This window comes from Ahaetulla prasina, chromosome 2 (genome assembly GCF_028640845.1).
Source record: "Ahaetulla prasina isolate Xishuangbanna chromosome 2, ASM2864084v1, whole genome shotgun sequence".
NCBI classification, from domain to species: Eukaryota; Metazoa; Chordata; class Lepidosauria; order Squamata; family Colubridae; genus Ahaetulla; species Ahaetulla prasina.
In genome coordinates, this window is record NC_080540.1 from 173,421,551 (window position 1) to 173,440,140 (window position 18,590).

General features: G+C 38.7%; 3 protein-coding genes across 4 annotated transcripts; all 3 read right to left on the reverse strand.

Moving 5' to 3' along the window:
- Nucleotides 1-1,697: 1,697 nt before the first annotated feature.
- LOC131190620 (olfactory receptor 1B1-like) lies at nt 1,698-2,639 on the reverse strand. Its single transcript, XM_058167966.1, has one exon. It carries the CDS (start codon nt 2,637-2,639, stop codon nt 1,698-1,700), a length of 942 nt encoding a protein of 313 aa, XP_058023949.1.
- An 8,336-nt stretch (nt 2,640-10,975) lies between these two features.
- LOC131190621 (olfactory receptor 1B1-like) lies at nt 10,976-11,914 on the reverse strand. The gene has a single exon (XM_058167967.1). It carries the CDS (start codon nt 11,912-11,914, stop codon nt 10,976-10,978), a length of 939 nt encoding a protein of 312 aa, XP_058023950.1.
- Nucleotides 11,915-16,585: 4,671 nt separating this feature from the next.
- Nucleotides 16,586-17,791, reverse strand: LOC131190899 (olfactory receptor 1F1-like). 2 transcript variants are annotated; one of them, XM_058168431.1, is made up of 2 exons: nt 16,873-17,791; nt 16,586-16,626 (listed from the first exon to the last, which is right to left on the reverse strand). In XM_058168431.1, the coding sequence occupies exons 1-2, from the start codon at nt 17,789-17,791 to the stop codon at nt 16,586-16,588; spliced, it is 960 nt and encodes a 319-aa protein (XP_058024414.1). The 2 variants fall into 2 exon arrangements, with proteins under 2 accessions (XP_058024414.1, XP_058024415.1); XM_058168432.1 differs by lacking the exon at nt 16,586-16,626 and having other exon boundaries at nt 16,844-17,791.
- Between the last annotated feature and the right edge of the window lie 799 nt (nt 17,792-18,590).

Here is an 18,590-nt window from a genome sequence, read left to right on the forward strand (position 1 = left end):
TCAACCTTGGGCCTGGTGGGACTTGAACTTGCAGTAATTGCAAGCAACTAAGACAGTCCGTTGAGCCACCAGAGGCCCACTGAAATTTAAATTGAAATTTACACTGAAATATAACTTGAAAGAAAGCTTTTTTAATAAGATGTTGTATCGTTGGTACTTAACACCTGATAAATTCTCAAAAACATATAAATGTTTTGCAAGCATATGTTGAAAATGTAACCAACTTTAAGGTACTTTTCATCATCTTTGGTGGACATACAAGAAACCTAAGAAACATTGGAATCAGATATGTATTTTAATTTAGAGGACTTTTAAACTAAGTGTACAAATGAAACTAGAGATTTTTCTCCTAGGTTTGATGGACAAACAAACTGGGTGTGGTGGGGGGAACCATGGAGCTTTATTCTTATAAAGAACAGACAGCAGCAACATTTCTCTATGCACAAAGATGGGAAAACTCAACAAGGCAACAATGGATAGTGAAGTTAATGGAGTTGGCAGAGATGGCAAAATTAATTGCTTTGATTAAAGAAAAGACTGCCTAGCTTTATTTCTACTTGGAAATCAGTTTTGCACTATTTTCTTGATATTGGAAAAAAAGAAGGGAAGGGAATCTGCTTTCCATCAGAAGCTGTGTTCAAGGCCAAAGGGAATAATCTTGGAGATGTGACCATTTTGTCCCAAATGAAAGCAGTTTCTGTCTAAGCCTACACTTTCCCAGTTTGTGTACCAGGTTCTCTCCATCAGCTGCTTAATTGGGGACAACATTGTTTGGAGTAAATAATATCAAGAACTGTAAGTGATGGAGGAGGGTTTTTTCCAGTGGTGAAATCCAATTTTTTTTACTACTGGTTCTGTGGGCATGGCTTGGTGGGCGTGGCAGGGGAAGGATACTGCAAAATCCCCATACCCTCCTCACTCCTTGGGGAAGGATATTGCAAAATCTTCATTTCCTCTCCACTCCAGGGGAAAATCTCATTCCCACCCCACTCCAGCGGAAGGATACTGCAAAATCCCCATTCCCTCTTCACTCCTCGGGGAAGGATATTGCAAAATCTCCATTCCCACCCCACTCTGGGGACAGCCAGAGGTGGTATTTGCTGGTTCTCCGAACTGCTCAAAATTTCCGCTACCAGTTCTCCAGAACCTGTCAGAACCTGCTGGATTTCACCTCTGGTTTTTTCCCCCCAATCATCCCCAAACACACTAACTTGCAGGATCTGAATGGACAGCTGGATTGTTTTTGGACATGCTTTAGGAAATACAAGGTCAGGTCATCTTCTGCCAAAGAAGTAAATTCATGATGTCCTTGAAACAGCCTACTCTCAAAATAACTTAACAGAGGCCCTTTGTGAAACTCAGCAAGGGCTAGCTCCTCCCAAACATTAAACAATCAGTTGTTGTCTCTTCAAAATGTTGGATCTAATTCATTGTTTCAAATATGAACATCAAGTGAACATCCATTTATGTGTGAAGCCTGGGACAAGTTACTTTATTATCCTTTTTGAAAGGGCCCAGAATTAAGCTCACACTTTATGATTCCTCAACTACATTGTGGTTGCCAAGAGAGGCCAGGTATGAAATCTGAGCCCATTTGTATGCAAAGAATATGTTCCATCAGCATAGGCAGCCCTTCCCCTTATTCTTACTTCAAGCCAGCTGGAAGGAAGCTCAATGGCAGAACCAAGATTTCACTATCAGTTTGGAGGAAACAAGGATCCCTTTCCCAAGAGATTTCTTATTGCCTCTTTCACTTCTTTATTCCTGAGGCTGTAGATATAGGGGTTGGACATTGGGGTGATGACTGTGTACACTAGAGCAAAAACTGATCCTCGCTGTGAAGAATACTTTGAGGTGGGTGAGAAATAGACAGCAATGATGGCCCCATAAAAAAGAATCACAAAAGTGAGATGGGACCCACAGGTAGAGAAAGCTTTGTGCCTCCCTGAAGAAGTAAACCTCATTATAGTTGCCACAATGCGAATGTAGGTGAGAATGATGAAAACTAAAGGCCCAAAAGTGATGATTCCACCTTCAAAGAAGATGACCGCCTCATTGACACTGGTGTCAGAGCAGGCCAGCTGCAGCAAGGGTTGATGATCACAAAAGTAATGGGCCAGGTGATTTTTCCCTCGATAACTGAGACGCAGGAGCAGGCCAGCATGCAGCATGGCATGTAAGGTAGAAACGACACAACACCCAGCCACTAAATTCCCACAAACCTTCTGGTTCATCACTGAGACATAGTGGAGAGGATTACAAATGGCTACATAGCGATCCAGGGCCATGACACTCACAAGAAGGAGATCAGTGACACCAAATACATAGAGGAAGAAGAACTGGGCCATGCAGAAATAGAAGGGGATGGTCCTGGAACTAGTTATCAGGCAAACCAGCATCCATGGCATTGTGACTGAGATGAAGCCAACATCAATGACTGAAAGGCTACGGAGCAGGAAATACATGGGGGTTTGGAGTCGTGCATCCAAGGTGATTAGAAGAAACATTATAACATTGCCCAGAAGTCCCGCACTGTAAATGAGCAATAAGAGGAGGAAGAAGAGGAACCGGTCTATAGGCTTGGTAGAAAAATCCAGCAGAACAAAATCTTTGATATCTGTCCCGTTCTCACAATCCATGAGACCTGCAGGAAAGGTCAATTAAAATTAGAAAGTGGTATCAATTTTTCACAAGGAAAACACTATTGAATATAATCTCACAAAATGATTGAAAGACTGTCAGTTTTAGAATGCCAAATTTCAATTCAGATATTTCAATATTTAATGTTTTTATTTTTATTTTTTGGAATTCAACAAAATCTGCAGCCCTGGGTTATCAATATTTGTTTTTCAACATTTGTAAAGACAGTTGGTCTTTTTTCCAACAAAAATCCTTGGAGGATGACTTTCAATGGTGTGATTTCTTTATTATTGTTTTCTTTATTATATAAATTTCTAGAGCCTTTTCTTGTCTTTTTACTGTGGTGCCATTTCACACTGTAAATCTATGTATCTTCTTTTAAATGTTAACTTACGTTTCTTGTAATATTTATTAAACAGTAATTCAACAGTGAGTCCTTCATATTCCTACTCTTTACTATAATAAGAACAAGTTTACTGATAAAAGACACATTGTAATGTCTGTGTGTATCTCTATGTCATGTGCTTGTTTCTTTCTATTTTATCTGTTCTCTCTCTCATTTTTTTTCCCCCAGCAACCAATGCTGGTAGAATTTTCTCCTCATAGACAAATGTGCTAGTACTATTTTTGTAGAATCATTCTGAAGATCTGAGGAGATCTTCAGAATAATTATACAATAATAATAATAATAAGATCTGAGGACAATAAGATATAATAATAATAATAATAATAATAATAATAATAATAATAATAATGATGATTATGATTATGATGATGATGATGATGATGATGATGTTGTTGTTGTTGTTGTTGTTGTTGTTGTTGTTGTTGTTATTATTATTATTATTATTATTATTATTATTATTATTATTATTATTATTATTTGGGACACTTGGTACCATGTCCAAGAATTTTATACGATACATCAACAAATTGCAGCTTCCTGCAATAACACCAGCAGAACTGCAAAAAACTGCGCTACTTGGAACATCATATATTTTAAGAAGGTACTTGCTTGATACCTAGGATGCTGGCAGCAACCTGTATCAACCATCAGCACCAGTCAATGGTATTTGTGATGCATTTTTTAATGTTCAGTTGACTTGAGTTCCATGTTTAATGAATAAAGTAAATAATAATAGTAAAAATTATTATTATTATTATTATATTATAATAATATAATATGATATCATTATTATTAATAATAATATTAATTATATTATTATATATTTATTGTAATAATATAATAAAAATAATAATAAGATCTGAGGACAATAAGCCAGAATTTATTTTTTTGTTCCAAATGGTAGAAATCAGCCAGATATACGGTATGGTTAGAGAAACACTGAACTGTGGATTGGGAGAAGCATGGGAAAGAAGACTGGGGGTGGGTTGTGTGGAGACAGGAAGCTGATGCTGCTCCCACTCCAGTTTATGAGAAGAGGGATGGCCTATTGGCCCTTATTCCTCTAGCTGAGCTAGAGCAGCAGTAGCACTACAGAAATAAATAAATGCAGAAATAACATCAAATAATCAGGTTCTTCTGACAACACCCGAGTTATCTTTTATTCCTCAATTGAAGGATAATTTCTAGTAGGGGGGAGGGTGACAGAGAAGCAAAAGAGCCACTTCCTCTCTGTTTCCTGACTGATAGACAGAAGGGTCTGCTGGTTGATAGCCAATCTTCTCTCCTTTGAGTGGAAATAATTTTGAACGCAATATTTGACTAATGGGGAATAGTTGATATTATTGGATGATGCTTCATCGCACAGAAACTATTCATTTCTTTCTTTCCTTCCATTCCTCCCTTCTTTTTAAATGTTGGCTGTGGAGGCTTCGGAAACCGAGTCATGGATTGATAACAGATGAATATGTGAATATATAGAAATTCATTAGTTTTTACTCTTGGAAGTCTGGTCTCCCTACTCCAGAGCCAAAGACATGCCTTTTATTTTCCACAGACATTTGCAAAGGTTTTTTTTAAAAAAACAACAACTGCAAAGATGTCTGTTGTAAACCAGGATGATGAATGGAAATAACAAAATGTTCATTCTGGTGCATCTTGTACTTGTGTGTCAAAAGACATTGTGGTGTTTCTTGTATATGTGTGGCAATATCAAACACAAAATGTGTTTGCAGAGATCTGAAGTCGTATGTACTACATTCAGAAGATAAGGGTTTTTTTCAGATCAATAATCTATTTTATCACACCATCACTTGAAACGTATGTGTTATTATCCTTTGCTTTCTCAAATCTGTGGTAATCTATCTTTGGAATGGTGGGAAAGACAGAATCTTCCCAACCCAGAACAATCACAGCATATGCTTTCTAACACAAAAGTATAATTTCTCCAGCAAAGCAATTGCATGATTTTTTTTTTTTGCATGACAAATGCTCAATCTGGATGGGGTAAGAAAAACAGAATAATAGAATAACAGAGTTGGAAAGGATCTTAGAGGTCTTCCAGTCCAACTCTCTGCTCAAGCAGGAAACCTATACCATTTGAGACAAATGTTGTCCAATCAATTCTTGAAAACCTCCAGTGTTGAACCACCCACAACTTCTGAAGGCAAGTGATTAATTGTTCTGTCAGGAAATTCCACCTTCGTTCAAGGAGAGATCCATCCTAGAACTAAGGCAGAACTTCCTGCCTTAGTTCTAATCAGTGGAACAACTTGCCTCCAGAAGTTGTGGGTGCTCCAACACTGCAGATTTTCAAGAAGAGATTGAACCTTCTTGTGCTAGTTCTTTGCCATTACAGAATAAGTATTTTCTTACATTCATACGCTTCTGCCCAAAAAGGACTCATTCTCACTCATTATCAAATAATTACTGAGATTACTGAAAGGAATTCACTCTGTACATGGTCAGCATTGTCTCCATTCTTCTATGTAATATAGCTCCCCACTACCCACCCTCCCATGCTGACCCTAACAAAGAACTAGATTTGACAACTTTGCTCTAGGAAGTTTTGTCTTAAATTTATTCCTGTTCCCAAGAGAAAATGTTAGAAAAAGAAAGGGTGAGGGGCTGAATGAGAAGAGGAAGAATGACCAGATTGCTATTACTCCATATTTATATCCCATATTTTGCAAGAAGCTCAAAGTAGTATACACTAAATAATTCTTGTTTCCCTGTTCTTATTTGAGTGGCATAAACCCTGTGAGATGTTTACACTAAAAGTTAATACCTCAGCATGTCAAGAGTATGAGAACCTGTGATTTCTTGGTTCGCATCCAATATTCACTCTATTATGTTTCCAAGAAAGAACATGAATTTACTGAAAGATGGTGAACAAGAAGAGGACAATAGAGGGCTAGGATGGGTAAAGAAAAGGGTTTAAGAAAGGTGTTTAAAAGATGAAGAAATTAAGACAACCAGGAGAAGATCCCAGTCACAACTGCAAGTCAATTTCCACTCAGCAAAGCAATATTCTAAGCCAACCACACTCTAATTTGAAGCCCTCCATATCTATTGAAATAATTGCCTGCAAACAATGCTCACGGCTAATTTAAATGTTGGGAGATGTCCCAAAGGTGCTTTTTCAAGAGGCAACTGGACTCCCTGGTTTTTCCTTGAAGACATTTCACTTCTCATCCAAGAAGCTTCTTCAGAAAGTCCAGTTGCATCTTGAAAAAGCATCTTGACCTGGATGACTAAGAATCACTCTAGATAGTTGGGAGATGTAACGGAACATAAACAGGATTTAGCTAGATTTGGAAGGATCTAAGATGTAAAATAAGCCATCTACTTGTTCTGGGTTTCATCGTCTCCAATTGGAACGCAAAGTAATGAAACTTATAACTCAACATCTCTAACACAACATCATTTGCACCTCTATAACTGTCTGGTTCGGTTCTGCAACCCAACAAGAAAAACACAGACTTCAGAGGATAATTAGAACTGCAGAAAAAATAATTGCTACCAACCTGCCTTCCATTGAGGACCTGTATACTGCACGAATCAAGAAGAGGGCCGTGAAAATATTTGCAGATCCCTCGCATCCTGGACATAAACTGTTTCAACTCCTACCCTCAAAACGACGCTATAGAGCACTGCACACCAGAACAACTAGACACAAGAACAGTTTTTTCCCGAAGGCCATCACTCTGCTAAACAAATAATTCCCTCAACACTGTCAGACTATTTACTGAATCTGCACTACTATTAATTGTTTCATAGTTCCCATCACCAATCTCTTTCCACTTATGACTGTATGACTATAACTTGTTGCTGGCAATCCTTATGATTTATATTGATATATTGATCATCAATTGTGTTGTAAATGTTGTACCTTGATGAACGTATCTTTTCTTTTATGTACACTGAGAGCATATGCACCAAGACAAATTCCTTGTGTGTCCAATCACACTTGGCCAATAAAAAAATTCTATTCTATTCTATTCTATTCTAAAAGGCACCAGGGTGAGAAAAATCTGTGCTTGTTCTATTGAGCAGCACAGATATCAGAGCCAAATCTCAGATAGTTGTCATGGGATTTCATGCCTTGCTTTGCTCTGGATGAACAATTCAAATGCTTCCTCAGTCCATTTCTTTCAGATTTGCATTTATCTGCTAGAAACTGTGGCAGATTCTGTATCTGAATGAAATTACAGCAACAATACAAAGGTGTGTTGTCAATTATCAGTCTCTTACTTACCTATATCAATGGATTCCCCCTGCTCTGGCACCAGACTGATTTTTGGCAATGAACCAGACCTCCAGCCCAACTGAACATCAAAGGTTAGTCAACCAGGATTGTTTTGTTTCAACATCTGTAGCTTCTAACAAGAAGCCAGAAGGATCTTATTTAAAGATCAGCTGCAGAAGCCACCAGGGATATTTCATAGGCAGTTAAGCAAGTCAACAAAAATTCATATCTGGTGAGTGGTGGTCCTGTGGAGACCACAGAGAATGGTTTGTTATTAAAACCAGGAGTTAAAATGCAGAAAAGCAAGTACCATTCTCTAGCACAAGTAGCACACACTCCAGAAATTGGAGGAAGCAGGATGAGCTTTGAGAGAAAACTCTCTGGGGAGAAATAAAGAAAGTGTTTGGAGACAAAGAAAGACACAACAATGCAGAGATTTCCATAAAGGTTGGCAAGTTTACTGAAATTAAACTGTAAAGAAGTCAAACACATTTTTCAATTCTGTCAGGCTCTTTTAACTATGATACCTCAGAATTCAGGAGTTGCTGCCAAAGCTTAAGTTCATCTAGAAGATTAATATGTTTCCAGGGCAGATGCATATGGTGCCTTAGCAGAGAAGACCAGATAGAGAAACCTTATTGGAAACCATTTTAAGATGTATTATGTAAGAATGGGTCTAATTCTCTTAAGGGCGGGTTGGCATTTTGAAAAATATGAGACTTGAGATAGCAGAACTTTAAGAATGTGATGGAGGGAATCCTTAAATTAGATAGATAGATAGATAGATAGATAGATAGATAGATAGATAGATAGATAGATAGATAGATAGATAGATAGACAGATAGATAGGTAGATAGATGATAGATGATGGATGGATGGATGGATGGATAGATAGATAGATGGATAGATAGATGATGGATGGGTGGGTGGATGGATGGATGACAGATGGATGATAGATGGATGGATAGATAGATAGATGATAGACGAGAGAGAGATGGGGAGAAGTTATATAGATAGTAATGATAGCTAGATAACTAGATGAAAGCTAGATAGATAGGTAGATAGGTAGGTAGAGATGGCAATGAACATTTGCGTCACAGTATGTCTGTTACAATTTAAGGGGATATGGCTCTTGAAATATTTTTCCTAGGAGAATGTAGAAAAATCCTTGAAATATTATGATTAGGAGTTGACAAAATAAGCACAATTCAGCAATTTAGCAAGTATTTTTCTATTTGGGTATTGCAATTGAAGAGTTTAAAAGAACTTAATATATATTAAGTTGAATAATGTTTACATTGGCTGGAATGTGCTCTCAATTTCTGCATTTTTCTTTTTTTATATGATTTTTTTTCATTTTGCAAAATCTAGGTCAAAAACACGGAACTCCCAGGATGCCGAGGACTTTTGCCCATGTGGGGCAAAACTTCCAAAGTTGCTTCTGCCAACTAAAACCATCATGTATAAGTGGGTATGGCCAAATTGGTTGAAGTGATTAAAATGAAATAGCTATAAACACATAGACACGAACAGAGGGACAGGTGCACAAGTGCACAAATTTAATCAAGGATACTCTTTAGTGAATATTTAAACGATTACGGGGATCTCAGTGCCAGATATTAAATTCAAGACCATGTCCATGTGAAATATTTTATTCATTCATTTGTCCATTTATTTAAATTAGTTATAGCTGCCCACTTTAACAGATCTGGCTTACAAAAAATAAATACAATAAAAACAGTTTAAAACATACAGACAGCCTGGGTGAAACCACGATAACAATAACACACCAGGGGCTCACAAACACATTAACCCCAAGGCAGAGGGTTACCTCTCTACTCTGGGAACTGCAGGAGAGAGGCTGCTGTTCATATGTCAGTGGGATGCAGTTACAGAGTCAAGGGCTGTGACAGAGAAGGCACACTTCAAGGGTGCTATTCAGCAGGTTCTGACAGGTTCTGGAGAACCAGTGTCAGCCTCCATTCCAATCCTCACATATTTTTTGTACAATTTATATTCAGTAGTTAGAATGTAATGGGTTCTTTCTGTAATGTAAAATAGTTTAAGGATGTAAGATGTATCGCTACCCTATACAGGGTAAGGGAAGAGGGCCCTTTAAGAGTGTCATCTGACATAACAGAAGGGGAGGGGTGATTAACGGCTGAATGTTAGAGCCTGGGCTTTTTCAACAGAGACTGCATTCCTGAGATGATTAACAGCTAGAGACCGGCAGAAGAAGATTACCACAGGGGCCGAGAAGCAGCTGGCATTGGACCAGACCAGCCTGACCTTCTGAGGAGAGGAGGGACAAATGGGGGAATATGGAATGTTAGCTATATTTTGTCTCAGATCCAACTTTATAGTGCTGCAGTCAAGATGTATCTAGTAAAAGTACTTTTCTTTATTTGCAAATGAAGTCAAGGTGTATTCTTTCCTAGATATAATCAGAGGCAGCCTGACAACCAATAGCAGAAATTTTGAGTTCAGAGAACCGGCAAATACCACCTCTGACTGGCCCCAGAATGGGGTGGGAATGGAGATTTTGCAATATCCTTCCTCCAGGAGTGGGGAGGGAATGGGGATTTTGCAGTATCCTTCCCCTGCCATGCCCACCAAGCCCACCAAGCTATGCCCACAGAACCGGTAGTAAAAAAATTTGAATTCCACAACTGACACAATTCCTTGGTTTTTTTAAGACAATGTTTAATAGAAGGGACCTCGAATGTACCCATTCTGCTGGAACGTATCAGGTGAGCAGAAAAAGTTGGAGATAGGTAGTGTCTCAAATATCCAAGCTCTATGCCATACATGGCTTTATAGATAATGACCAGGACCTGAATTGCCCTCAGAAACTGACTGGCAACCAATGCAGTTCATGTAGCGGTAATGACACATTGACCATACAGATAATTCTCAATTAGCAATGACAACTGGGATCAGAATTTCCTTTAAGTGGCACAGACATAAACTGTGATGTCAGATGATAGCAGTTCTGGCACTTCTAGTTGCCATTGTTACAAATCCCACACCATTTTTAAACGTGCCATGTTGAGATTTACAGCGAGGTATAATCAGAATACTGATAATACCAAACCTTGTGCTGACAAACTCACTGAGCAGTTTCCTGTTGATGTTAAGCAGGGCTGTCAATCCCTAAGGCACTCTACAAGTGAAGGGCTGTGGAGATGATCTCTCCCTCCCATCAACACTGACTGAAATCAATCTCTGAGGAAAGAGACAAATTACTGAAATACGGTGCTCCCACGCTCAGCTCTTGCAGTTGGGCCAGAAGAATACCATGGTTGACAGCACTGAAAGCTGTTGAGTTCAAGGAGCACCAAGATAAACGTACCACCCCCATCTAGACTCTGCCAGAGGTCAAGCTGGCTTAGCAATGGCTCCATACTACCTACTATACAAAATATATATTTCAGGTGGGCACACATTTATGTATAAAGCCTAGGATATGTTACCCTATTAACCCCACCACTCCTTAAAAGGGCTCAGAATTAATCTCACTCTTTATGACTACTCAACTGTACTATGGTTGCCAAGAGATGCCCAGTATTAAATCAAAGATCATTTGTGTGCTAAGAATATGTTCCATCAACATGGGCAGCCCTTCCTCTAATCTCACCTCAAGCCAGCTAGAAGGCGGCTCGATGGTAGAGCCAAGTTCACAATCAGTTATGAGAAAATAGGGATCTTCTCAAGAGATTTCTCAGAGCATCTTTCACTTCTTTATTCCTGAGACTGTAGATATAGGGGTTGGACATTGGGGTGATGACTGTGTACACCAGAGCAAAAACTGAGCCTCTCTGAGAGGAATAACTTGAGGTGGGCAAGAAATAAACAGCAATAATGGCTCCATAAAAGAGGCCCACTATAGTAAGGTGAGACCCACAAGTAGAGAAAGCTTTGCGTCTCCCTGAAGAAGTGAACTTCATTACAGCTACTACGATACGAATGTAGGTGAGGATGATGAAGACAAAAGGCCCAAGGATGATGATGACACCTTCAAAGAAGATGACCGCCTCATTGACACTGGTGTCTGAGCAGGCCAGCTGCAGCAAGGGTTGATGATCACAAAAGTAATGGGCCAGGTTATTTTTCCCTCGATAACTGAGACGCAGGAGCAGGCCAGCATGCAGCATGGAGTGTAAGATAGAAACAACACAACACCCAGCTACTAAATTCCCACAAACTTTTTGGTTCATCACTGAGACATAGTGGAGGGGATTACAAATGGCTACATAGCGATCCAGGGCCATGACACTCACGAGAAGGAGATCAGTGACACCAAAAATGTAGAAGAAGAAGAACTGAGCCATGCAGGAATAGAAGGGGATGGACCTGGAAGCAGATACGATGTGGACTAGCATTTGGGGCACTGTGATTGTGAGGAAGCCAAGATCAATGACTGAGAGGCTACGTAGTAAGAAATACATAGGGCTTTGGAGTCGCGCATCCAAAGTGATGAGAAGGATCATCATGGTATTGCCCAGAAATCCAGCACTGTACATCAGCAGAAAGAGGAGGAAGAAGAGATATTTGTGTTCGGGTTTGTAGGAAAAACCCAAAAGAACAAACTCTTTAATATCTGTCCCGTTCTCACAGTCCATGAGACCTGAAGAAAAAAATAACATAATGAAATTAGAAATTAATTTCATCACTAGGAACAGCTTTGCAAACAAATTTCACAAAATGATTTAAGGGTTAATTGTCAGCTTCCAAATGTCCAAACTGAATTTGAAAATTTCAGTATTTAATGTCCAAATGTCTTATAGTTGTTAGGCAGTGAGGTTTTTAAGAAATATTTTAGTTAGGTTCATGTTTATTTGAAATGAGTATACAATTAGCAATGAGTGTGAAAATCCTTGGAGAAAAATTCCAAGGATCTTTGCAAAACTGATTTCATTCAATTTACGTTTAATTTAATATAATCCAATTCCTCTCCAGTTAGGTGCAGTTCATCCTGATCATATTCAGTTGTTTAGCCCTTTGCATATCTTGTTCATTTCTTGAATATAAAGACAAGATTTGTACTGAATAGAAACTTATTAATCTTTGATTCAAACCTGGCTCCTGATGTTGTCATAGAAGGACAATCTTTTTCAACTTTCCAGTTTATCCTAAGCAGTGATATTCTCTAACATCCATGTATTGACTAGACCAAACTCAGTTTAATTCCCAAGCCAACATCAAGCTCAGCCAACATCATCAAAATAAAGTCAACAGGCCTTAAGGGTTCACAATTTCAACAGGTCTGTTTTTATTTAGGAAGGAAATTGGGCAATCTAAACATTACAGAACCCAAAATTTATTTCATGTAACCTGAGCATCAGAATCAAAGGCCAAATTATGGGTGTTACTCAGTTTAAGGACACCACAAGATTGAATGTATGAATTTATGTTGTAGTTGTGGGAGAAATAGGAGGCAGGAGTAGTATTATGTATCTCACCATTCTTGAATTATTTATAGAAATAATAAAGGTGGGATTAAAAACAAACAAAAACTTGTATGCTGTCTTTCGAGCCAAATATCTTGATGTTCTTGTTAACAGATCAGGAACACCTAAGTTCTTTCATCCTCTCCATGATTGGGATCAGAATCTCTTGTAAGATTTGAACAGCTTCCTTTCTTGAACATTTTAGCCAAGAAAGATATTCTTTAGAATCCAGAGGTTACTCAATGAAAAGGAAGAATGAAATCGAATGTACCTGTTCCTCAAAAGTGTATCTATTTTCGTAAGCTTGCTGTTGGGGTTGCCAGCGCACCAGAATGAATAGAAAAGATGAACTTTCTCTAACCCTTTCAGGCTTTATTTCAACTGACATTGCAACCAAACACAGAGCTTCAGCACTAGGAGCAAATCCCTACTGCCAAGAGGATGTCAATGGTATAAAGTTCAAGTTATGCCTTTCTTGCATTTTGTTGTCAATGAAAAAAGAGGAGCTGATCCACTCCATGAAAGTGAGTTCTAAATCTGGCCAAGAATAGCCATTGGCCTCCATATTCTTTATGAAAGTAGAAGACCCTCCCCATTGCAACTCTTTCCAAATGCCAACTTAAGTTTCAAAGTTGGCAGAAAAAGTTGGTTCGCAATGGATCTTTGTGTGCAGAAAATCCCAGGTTTAATTCATAGACTCTCCAGGTAAAGCTGGAAAAGGCTCTTGTTTGAATCCTATGATTAAACTAAACAGAGAGCAGTGAGTCAGATGGACACAAGCCTGGTTGGGCCAGGTTCCTATTTTAAAACTTTTTTTGTGGCAATTGTGGAATTCGTAAACTTGTGGAAATTGTAAAACTTATGAAAATGCTGGCATTGTCTCCAAATACCAGATAAGAAGCATCTAAGACCAATGGTAAGGTATGCTTTTCCTGTGGGATGCTGTGTACTTGCATTACATATACATATACATATACATATACATATACATATACATATACATATACATATACATATACATATACATATACATATACATATACATATACATATACATATACATATACATATACATATACATATATGGATATATGCATATATACATATACATATACATATATATATATATATATATATATATATATATATATATATATATATATATATATATATATATATATATATATATATATATATATGTAGGTCTTGGCATTTTGGGTCTTCTCCCGTGTAAGGTTGAGAGCATCTTGGCGACGTTTCGACGAGGTCACACCCATCATCTACAGGCTGGTGTTTTAGGCTTCGTGCTTCTGTGAGCGAAGTGTGGTTGGAGCTGCTGTCTCTCTATAAATACTGGTGGGGAGGTGGGGAGAGAGAGAGACGGCAGCTCCAACGACGCTTTGCTCACAGAAGCACAAAGCTGAAAACACCAGCCTGAAGTTGATGAGTGAGACCTCGTCAAAACGTCGCCAAAATACTCTCAACCTAACATGGGAAAAGACCCGAAAATGCCATATATATATATATATATATATATATATATATATATATATATGAATATGAAGCTGTAAGCACCTAGCCTGATGATGACGAATGGGATTTCATCGAAACGTCGCCAAGACACTTCCAATTTTACGCGGGAGAAAACCCGAATAACCGAAGACCTACATATATATATATGTATGTATGTATGTATGTATGTATGTATGTATGTATGTTGGTCTTGGTGTATTCGGGTCTTTTCCCATGTAAGGTTGAGAGTATATTTGTTTTCGTACCTACGAAAACAATACACACACACACACACACACACACACATATATATATTACAAAGGAAGCCAATTACCCTTACATTTTATACATTTAGATACTTTTTCTGAGAAAAGATACATAAGATTCACCATTCTCTCAAAGAAGTCCATGTTACAAAAAGATTAAAAACTGCTCTAAACATGAAAAAAAAGTCATCTACTGTTCTCATATGTATGCAAATCAAACAGATTTCTTTTATTATTATGCAAATCCAGATGCATACCAGCCACCGTTTGGATTAACTGGTAACCCCAAAGCACATCACGCTTATTCACAGCAGAAGTTCAAATGTTATTCCTTCTCATCTTTCATGCTAGGTTATGCGTCTGTTAGAATTATGGCTACCTTGTTTTAGTCATCTTCAGACACATGCAACGTCTCTGTCTACTTCCATCAAGCTGGATATGGCTTTAGAGGTAAGACAGTGTTGGTAGCATTATGAACAAGTCAAAAAATCAGAGATTGCAGCAAACCGTAAAGATAGCAATTCTACTCCTGCCTACCTCTATCCAGATGCTCTTGGCTTTTCTCCTGGGTGTGATCTTCAATAGTGGATCAAAGCACTGGATAAAATAGAACAAAGCCAGATGGATCTGACTTGGTTGAATGTCTCAAGATCCCAGCAACAAGCAGAAAGAATTGCATTAGAGGTTTTATACTGAAAGCCCTAGAGATATTTGACAAGGAGTCTGAATAGCTCCTGGGATGCTGGTCTCTAACGCCCAAACTTTGGAGTCATGTCCTATACAAGTACAAAGTTGGCATCCCAAATCACAAATGAGTTTGTTTATTTTTGAGGTGTCCTCGTATATTTTTAGATTATTTTGCCGCAAGAAAAATTAATACAGCTAACTCTCTGGAAAGTTTACACCTCCCATCTCTGAATGATGTCATATATTGAAATCTACTATGATATAAGCCCCTCACATGCTGTAATACAATCCAAAGTACAACTGTATTGGAAAACAAAGAATTAAATGTAGGTAAAGGAAATGACTTGGTTGCAGATGACAGAACAATACATGAGACTGCCACAGCAAAGGTCACAGGTTAATTACCAACTCGCAAGATAACAAAAGAGCTTTTTTTTTAAAAAAAAAACCGTGTAGCTAAAAAAAACACTAGCTTTCTTTTATTATTCTTTCCTTGAGTTGTCTACCTTACTACTGAGCTTTTCCTGTTTTAAAAAAATCAGTTCATTGAAGAAATTTTGGAGTTTTCTTTGTATTATTTTTAATTTGAACCTGACCAATGCAATAATAAGTATTTTTCAGTACTGATTCAACTGGATTGTTTGGAAGTGAGGCGAAACCTCCCTATCTGAAGTGACAGCAAAAATGATGAAACGGTGCACCGGTGAACCATTTTTTAAAGGCAGTGAAGTGGGTAGCTCAGAGAAAAACAATAATATTGATGAATAATATTGGAGATGATGATGATGGCTAAAGCAGTAGTGAAATCCAATTTTTTTTACTACTGGTTCTGTGGGCGTGGCTTCATGGGCGTGGTGTGACTTCATGGGTATGGCTTGGCGAGTGTGGCAGGGGAAGGATATTGCACAATTCCCATTCCCTCCCCACTCCTGGGGGAAGAATATTGTGAAATCTCCATTTTCACCCCACTCTGGGGCTAGCCAGAGGTGGTATTTGCCAGTTCTCCAGAACCTGTCAGAACCTGCTGGATTTCACCCCTGGGCTAAAGGTCCAGTACCATCCATCTCCTCCTTACAGACCCGTCACATCCTGGATATAAACTGTTTCAACGCCTATCCTCAAAACGATGCTATAGAGCACTGCACACCAGAACAACTAGACACAAAAACAGTTTTTTCCCGAAGGCCATCACTCTGCTAAACAAATAATTCCATCAACACTGTCAAACTATTTACTAAATCTGCACTACTATTAATCTTCTCATCGTTCCCATCTCCTTCTACTTATGACTTTATGACTGTCTTTGTTGCTTGTATCCTTACGATTTATATTGATATTGATTGTTTCCTGATTGCTTATTTGTACCCTATGACTATCATTAAGTGTTGTACCTTATGATTCTTGATGAACATATCTTGTCTTTTTATGTACACTGAGAGCATATGCACCAAGACAAATTCCTTGTGTGCCCAATCTCACTTGGCCAATAAAAAATTCTATTCTATTCTATTCTATTCTATTCTATTCTATTCTATTCTATTCTATTCTATTCTATTCTATTCTATTCTATTCTATTCTCCTCCTCCCTCTCCCCAAAAACCACTCAGCAACTATGGAAATGTCACTCTGCTTGTTCTTATTTTCTTAAGAAAGCTCTCATCCTGCCAAGAAGTCTCACTATTGCTGACTTTACCTCCTGGTTCCTTAGCGTATAGATGAAGGGATTCAGCATTGGTATCAACACTGCATACAAGAGAGAGATAAAAGTGCCTTTTTGGGCTGAGTATGCAGAGGGAGGCTGGAAATAAAGGCAGCTGATAGTGCTGTAGAACAAGATCACCACAGCCAGATGTGAGCCACAGGTGGAAACCGCTTTGAATTTCCCAGCTGCTGAGGGAATTTTCAAGATGGTGGAGAATATGAGTGCATAGGAGATCGTGATGATGGCTAAAGGTCCCAGCAAATCCACCACCCCTTCCGTCTGTGCCAAGAACTTTATGTGTCTTGTATTAGAACAGGAGAATTCCAAGAGAGGATAGACATCGCAGAAAAGATAAGGGATTTCCATAGAGGTACAGAAAGAAAGGCGTGATATCAGAAGGGTGTAGAGTAAAGAGTGGAGCCCAGAAATGATCCAGGATCCAGAAACCAAAAATAGGCAGCGCTTGTGGCTCATCACAATGACATAATGAAGTGGGTGACAGACGGCCACATAGCGGTCATAAGCCATGCAGGCAAGGAGGAAGTTATCTGTGTTACCAGAGGTGAGAAAGAAATACATCTGGGTCAAGCACTCATTGAAGGCGATGGTCTGAGTCTGAGACATCAGATTTATCAGGATTTTGGGAACAGTAGTGGAAACAAAAATGATGTCAGCCAGGGAGAGATGGCACAGGAAGAAGTACATTGGGGCCTGAAGGAGACGTTTGTCTAAGCGGATAAGCAAGACAATGAGAAAATTCCCTAGAAGGGTCAGCAAATAAATGGACAGAAAAAGCAGGAAGAAAAGACTCTGATATTCAGGTCTACTGGAGATCCTCAAAAGGGTTATTTCTGAGTTGTCTGTTTGGTTCTGGTTGGCCATTTCACAGCTGAAAATGAATGAGAAAGAGATCAATATCAGATTTAACTTTACATTTCCCTTTGATCTCCTGGGGGAGGATATAGATATACATGATAATCAGGGTTGAAATCTACTTACCTCCCTTACCGGCTTGGAAGTGCGCATGCTGCATGTGCACGCTCACTATGCGCATGCACACCTTCTGCGCATGCGCAAAATCTTCTGTGCATGCGCAAAACCATCATATGTCAATCCCTCCTATGTCTTCATAGGAGATGATGATGATGGCTAAAGCAGTGGTGAAATCCAAATTTTCTACTACCGGTTCTGGCGTGGCTTGGTGGGCATGGTGTGGCTTGGTGGGCGTGGCAGGGGAAGGATACTGCAAAATCTCCATTCCCACCCCACTCTGGGGCCAGCCAGAGGTGGTATTTGCTAGTTCGCTGAACTACTCAAAATTTCCGCTACCAGTTCTCCAGAACCTGTCAGAACCTGCTGGATTTCACCCCAGGTGTTTACATTACGATAAAAAATAACAAAACTGTATGTACTGGAGATGAAACAGTTAACCCTGTCATTCTGGAGTCTAATACTAGGATTCCTTCATCATCCACTATATCAAATACGAGTATGCCATTTTGAATTTTTGTAAATAGATTCACAATATTTTTCTTTTAGTTTTATCAATGAAATGATAGTCCAGTCTATATCTATAAGGTCAGAGTCTTACTTTTTTCTTTCAAATACTGAAGGCTTAGTTGGTTGGCATACCTTGTATCTGTTTGAAAGTTGTTGCATTTCATACTTACTCTGAACAGAT